Below are 6266 nucleotides of genomic sequence, written 5' to 3'. Positions count from 1 at the left end.
GCCTGAGAGGCCCTGTGGGACCGGCCCGCCACCTCTCTGGCCTCATTTCCCCTCGCACTCCCCTGGCACTGCCCTCGCTCCCTCTGCCCTGGCTGCGCCGGCCTCCGTGCTGGTCCAGGACCAGGCTGCAAACTCTCCTGCCTTCGGGAGTGTGCTTGCTGCTCCTTCGCTCCCAAGTACCACGGAGGTGCAAGGCTCATTCCTGTACTTCGCTCAGGTCTGCTCAAATGCCGCCCTGTCAGGGAACTTCCCTGATCAACCTCTCTAAGCACCCCTGGCGTTCTTTGACCTCTGACCCTGATGTGGCCTGCCACCGACCACCACGTGGCGTAATATTTGCCTGTGGGTCTTCCTTCGTCTCTCACCACTGACAACGCCCAAGAGGACCTCTAGAGCCCGGCGTACAGAGGATGCTCAGCAAATGGGCAGGGGCACGGGTATGGATGGGTATGGATGGGAAGAGCCTGATGCACGTGGCCTCTCATCTCTGTGCCACCATGGACCTGCTGGCACTGCTGAGCAACTCCGCAGAGCCCTTCTGGGCTTCGGGCTCCTTCTCCGCAAAACGTACCCCGATGGCCCTTTAGGAACTTTAGAGATTATTCATTTAAAGAGCTTGAGGCATGGGCAGCGCCCAGTACAGTGGGGGCTGAGGGGGCCACTTGGGCTGCTCTGTAGGCCTGTCCCCAAGGAGTTATAGTAGTGTGGTGTCTGTCCGCTCAGGATGGAGTGAAGGTAAACACAGTATGAGGAGTACTGACTCCATTACATCCCAAGGTCCCTAAGCATTGTTTCTGCTCCACCCAGTTCCCCGTCAAAGCCCATCAGATGATGCCCATCTCCAAGCAGGACCTGCAGGCTGGACTTCCCCAACTGTACTTTGGATCCAGGTGGCCCCAGTGTGGGGAAGCAGAGGTGCTTGCTAAGAATGCGTAGGTCTGGGCTTTATGATGCATGGGCCTATGGAGTCCCCTCTGACAAAGGACCCATTTTTGTGAGGTGGGCTACACTGGACAGGCCTGATGGCAGGTCAGGTAGGTCTTCTCTGGCGGCTCTTTGAAGGTGACTAAGGAGTAGTTTCCCTGTACACCACCAGGGGGCGCCAGAGGTCGCTCAGCTCTAATGAGGACTTGCCCCACCATCTATTAAGGCGTCTTTCTTCCATCTCAGATCTAGGATGGGACAACAGAGGGAAAGCATGGTGCCGGCTCTTTCCCACCTATCAACTTGCTGATTGCTGCCAGCCCAAACAGGGCCACATTGAGGCACTGGAGGTCAAGCTTCCAGACTCTGTTCTTTATTGATAAGCATGAATGAACCCCTTGCCAGTTCTGCCCTCAGATTCCCAGCCTTAAGTGGGGAGTGTGTCTTTGCCTCTTAGACACCTGCCTGAGTCTGGCTTTGTCCAAGGCTGTGCCTCTTTGCCACGCTATTCCCCAGACCACAGCATTTAGGTCAGGGAGGTGTGTAGCAGGCATCTGAAGGGTCATGGTCAGGTCCTGGTCCTCAGAGACCACTCTCCATGTAGGAAGTGCAAACTTCAGCTGTGTTGGCTCCCAGAGGGGGCTCCAGGAGCCTGCTGGTTAGATGGAAGGCTGAGCCTCAGAGACCTCCAGATTCAGCCTCTTTCCTCTTCACACTCTTCACAGCCAAACTCTCATGGCAGAACTGAGCCAGGGGGCAGCAAACTGGCTCCCGCTTGTGTCCTGAGGTCCTGGGATCGCAGGCAGGAGGCCTTGGGTGGTGCCTCAAAGGGGATAGACGTGCCAGAGGCTGTGCAAGGGGAGGGGGAGGGAAAAATCAGAGCGAGTCAGTTAAGTCCTTGATCTGATTTCACCAGCCCCAATTCTTGGTCATGGCCTATAGTCCTTGGCCAACCCCTCTGTACTAAATAGAGAGTCCCTTGGGCCCTGGGTGCACTCTTCCCCCACCATTAGCTCAGAGCTAAGAAGTATTAAAGCCATCTTCTGCCTTCCTGAGCCAGGCACCCTGTAGAGCCTTGTCACCCGTTCAGCAAAGCCCAAGAGCCTTCACCCATTTCTTCCTCAGGTCAGGGCAGCCCCCACCTGGGGCCAGCAGGCTGCTGGTGCCTGACGAAAACCCTGGCCCCCCTGAAAGCCCTCCCTGGCCTGTCTCTGACCTGTACTGGAAGCGGGGATCTCCAGGGTGGGTCTGCAGCACCTGGCGCACTTCCGGGGGGGGCTCCAAGCCCATCTGCTCGGCCCGATGCCAGCGCTGCAGCCGTGTGATCCCTGCCAGGGTGGGAGGAAGACACTGAGTCCAGGCTAGAGAATGTGTGTGGAGGGGTGTGTTGGGGCCTCCACACCCCCCAGTCTCAGTAGACCCAGGCAGGGGCTTGGCTTGCTTCAGGGATGTGTGGATGACAGGACTGTCTCCAGGATGTGCTCCTGGGGCCTGAGGGGGTTCTCACCTGTGCAGGGCCCATATTGCCAGGCCAGATCAAACTGCCTCAGCAGCTCCAGCTCTGCTTCATCCACGCTCAGAGGCTGGGGCTCTTCCCCTGCAATGACATGCTGCTTCTCAGGCCTGCCCGGGGCCTATGCCCTGCAAGGCCAGCCCCCTGCTGCTCGCTTCACAGCTGTCCCACTGCTCCCCGGCCCTCGCCACCCCTTGGCCTCTGCCGGCCGTTGCCAGGCCTGGACTAGGAAGTAGAGGACATACTTCACTTCCCCTGCCATTGCCCGCGTCCACCCACGTCCTCTCATGCCCCTCGGTGGTGTCCACTGCTCCCGTCCCCCAATCTTTAGAGACCTAGCTCTGGCGCCAGCTCCCCCTTGCTGTGCCCAGCGGGGCCCTCCCTCCTCTTCACTACAGGGTAGGAGTCAGTGATGAGCCGCTTCCGGCCCATGGCGGCCACCCAGGCAGGCAAAGAAGGAGGCGACTGCGAGGAAGGAGACAGGCCAGCGGGCACGAGAGAGACAGCTGCTGAGAGAGAGAGAGTGAGAGAGGGCTGAGGCCAGAGAGCGAGCCTGGGGCCAGCGACAGGCAGACACGGTGACCCAGACTAGCCGAGAGGAAGTCCGCTGGTTCCAGGGAATGACGCCTGTCCCCCACCCCCACAAGCACGCAAACATTAAAGACCTAAACCAATGGCTGGCCACCTCCGCGGGGCGGGGCCCGGCTTCAGCCAATGGCAGGCGGCGCAGGCAGAGGGGGCGGGGCAGCTGCCGCAGCTGTGTTCTGGGGGAGAAGGGGCGAGGCTGGGGTGGGAGACCTGTCAAGACGCCCCAGACGGCACCACCTCCTCCTGCCCCCCCTCCGCCCCTCTGGTCTGCAGTGGGTCTCGGGGGACTTAATAGAGCGTTATCCTTAGCCTCTCACTTCCCGTTTGCCCTTCCTAGGCAAATGTTCTTTTCAGCCTCACTAATCCCCGTGGCCGGTTGGTAACTCCCCAGAGTCCAGCTGGGGCCTCCGCTCCCACCCCTTGTCCCGCAGAGCTCAGTGGGGGCAGGTCTGGAGGTCCGATGAGAGTTTGGGCTAATCCAGCCCCCTCCCTGCTCCCATCCCACCCCCACTGGCCCCAGGAGACCTGGCTGGAAAAGCCCATGGGTTCCAAAGCTCCTTTCTCACAGTCTGTGCCCAAAGACCCTGCCCACTCTTAGTCCAGGCAAGCGTTGGCCTTGTCAACTCTCCCGGAGGCCTGCAGCCTGCCCCATGCCCACCCTACCAGTCAGGAAGATTCCACACTGAGCAGGAGGCCAGAGTGTATTGGTATCCCTAGTTTTTCATCAGTAAAACCTGCCATCTCACTAATATGACAGTATGAGCAGAAAATACCCACACTGAACCAAACACTTATATGGCGCTTACAGTATGCCAAAGTACTGTCCTCAGCATTTCCCCACATATTCGCTCAACTAAAATAGATGTAAAATGATTCTTTTTTTTTTTTAAGATTTTATTTTTTTAAGTAACATCTACCCCCAGCATGGGGCTTGAACTCATGACTCGGAGATCAAGAGTCACATGCCCCACTGACTGAGCCAGCCAGGCGCCCCATAAAATGGTTTTTGAAAGTAGGAAGTGCTGATAGTCACAGCATTGTGGGGCCCCAGTTAAACCACAGGCCGTGCCCTCCCCACCCCTCCCCTCCCAGGAGCGCAGAGGCTAATAGCGGAGGCAAACGGGACGCACAGTTGTCAGTGCGGGGATAAAGTTCCTAACAAGGATAGGGGAGAGGGTGGGTCAGAGATGAGTTGGACCACAGGGCTGCCTTAGCACTGGAAGACCTCCTGGAGGAGGCAGTCTGCTGTAAACAGTGTCTCTCAATTCTCCGCCCATGACCTTTGTCCCTTGGGCTCCTGTCATCGCTGAGTCACCCCTACACCCTCCTCCCCCTCACCAACTTCCTGGCAGCAGGCAACTGCGCTGGTCAGCGGGAGTCTGGGAATCGGCACAGGGACCAGCCCAGCTCTAACTGCCCTCTAGAGATCCATCTAGTTCCTCCTTCCAGGAGAGCCGGGCCCGCTCAGAGGCTTCTGCCTGCCCCCTCTTCCACTGCTCTGGGGTGCGGGTGCGCTGCGTTAGGAGTGAGGTGGGCACAAGAGAGGAAAATGGTCTGCAGAGTGGACCGCCAAAGGGGAGGAGCAGGGACAGGACATGTCTTCAGGGGCCTCCTCCTGCCTGGCTCTCCCCATCCACTTCCTTGAGGAGGGCCGAGTGGGAGTCAGAGCTCGCGAATGCACTGCACAGAGCTGGAGGGCCCTTCCCTGCTTTATTTTCTGGGCTGGGCCTGGCCTAATCCCCCATCTGCCTCGTGGACTAAGTGGGGCCCACACTGAGGGAGACAGGGGCCCTGCTGCACTGGGGAGGGGAGCAGGGAGGCCCTCTCCACCAGGCCCGGGAAGGGCTGAGGTGCGGAGTCCAGTCAGGCACTGAGCACGCCACGGAGGGATCGTGCCCGGGCTCGGTGGGACTGACCGCTCTCTCCCCAGGGGGCGTCCCAGAGGTGTGTGGCACCTCACTCCTGAGTCCACAGAGCCCCGAGGGAGTAGGAAGCCATGGGCGGGGCAGACCCCTCCTCATTCCTAGTCCTTCCCACCCCTGAAAGCTGATAGCCGTGGGGCCCTGCCACCGCCCAGGGAGCGTGAAATGAGGTGTGCCGCTGGGAGGCCACAGTGGCTCCTACTGCCGCCCGAGCCCATTTCCCTCTCTCCTCTGGCACCCTGGCCGGCTCTGTGGGCACTGTCTGGGCCGTCCCCGCCAGCCACCCCCGGCTCTGCCTGGCCCAGGCCCTGCTAGCCTCTCTCACCCAGCCTGGCCTGTAGCTCTCCCCCATCAAGGCAATCAGCTCAAGTGCAGGCACCCTAGGATTGTTTTTCTGGCCTGGAGTCAAGGGAACTCTCCGCAGATAGCATCGCCCTCCTGTCCTAGTCATGTAGTAGTGGGACCGAGCTCCAAGGCTCAAAGGAGCTGCCACCCAGGAGCTTTGGAGCCATCCCTGTCCAACTGGCATCCTTCTGTAACTCGGCCTACCCACCCAACAGGTCTTGTCCTTCTTCCTTCCCTTCCTGTCTGCCCCCATCTCCTTTCTTCCTGGAACCCCTGGCCCTACTCAAGCAGCCTCCCAGCCTATCCCCCAAACTGCTGTTGTGCGACCTATCACAATTTGGGCTTCAGGCTGGAGGGCCAGGCCAGAGGTCTGAGTTAGGAGCTGAGTTCTCCCTCCTTCAGGGAGGTTCCTGAGACCCAGGAGCCTGTTTCCGGGTCAGCTCTGACCCCCAGAGGATGGTTATGGGACTGGCAGGAGTGGCTGATGCATCTCAGCCTGGGAACACTCAAGGGCCTTGCTTGAGGCCAAGACCAAAGTCTTGGGGGAACCCAAGGGAAAAGGAGAGCGAAGACCGGAACAGGAGCCCAGCACCTTCCTGAAGGCTGAGGCCCACTGTCTACTGCTCCGAGGGGAAGGGGATTAGGCCTGGCTTAGCTCAGACAATGTGGCAGGGTGGGGGGGCCTCAGCACTGCGCAGGTGCCCTAGGAGCCCCTTCTCCCTCCCCTAGTGGGGCTCACAGTGGGGCTCGTCTTGGAGAGAGTCAGCTAGAGCCAGGAAGGTGGGGGCAGGTATAGAGAAGCAGCTGCCTGGGGCCCAGCAGACTGTGGGTGTAGCCTGCTCTCCTTCCCTCTCCCCGGCATCCCCTTCCTCAGGCCCTCAGGCCCTCAGGCCCTGCCACCCACCCGGAGCTAGAGATTCTGGGCAGCCAGACTCGTATCCCTGGCCCCCCCACCCACATGCCCACACACCATG

At 59.9% G+C, this 6266-nt stretch overlaps 1 protein-coding gene across 1 annotated transcript; it reads right to left on the bottom strand.

Moving 5' to 3' along the window:
• Positions 1 to 1275: 1275 nt before the first annotated feature.
• Positions 1276 to 3081, bottom strand: POLD4 (DNA polymerase delta 4, accessory subunit). The gene is made up of 4 exons (XM_019415147.2): positions 2773 to 3081; positions 2432 to 2521; positions 2141 to 2252; positions 1276 to 1773 (listed from the first exon to the last, which is right to left on the bottom strand). The coding sequence occupies exons 1-4, from the start codon at positions 2867 to 2869 to the stop codon at positions 1749 to 1751; spliced, it is 324 nt and encodes a 107-aa protein (XP_019270692.1). The 5' UTR covers positions 2870 to 3081; the 3' UTR covers positions 1276 to 1748.
• Positions 3082 to 6266: the final 3185 nt, after the last annotated feature.

This window comes from Panthera pardus, unplaced genomic scaffold, assembly GCF_024362965.1.
Source record: "Panthera pardus isolate Hobbes unplaced genomic scaffold, ASM2436296v1 HiC_scaffold_12, whole genome shotgun sequence".
NCBI classification, from domain to species: domain Eukaryota; kingdom Metazoa; phylum Chordata; class Mammalia; order Carnivora; family Felidae; genus Panthera; species Panthera pardus.
Note: the sequence above shows the minus strand (reverse complement) of the source record. Positions and strands in the feature narration are given on the sequence as shown.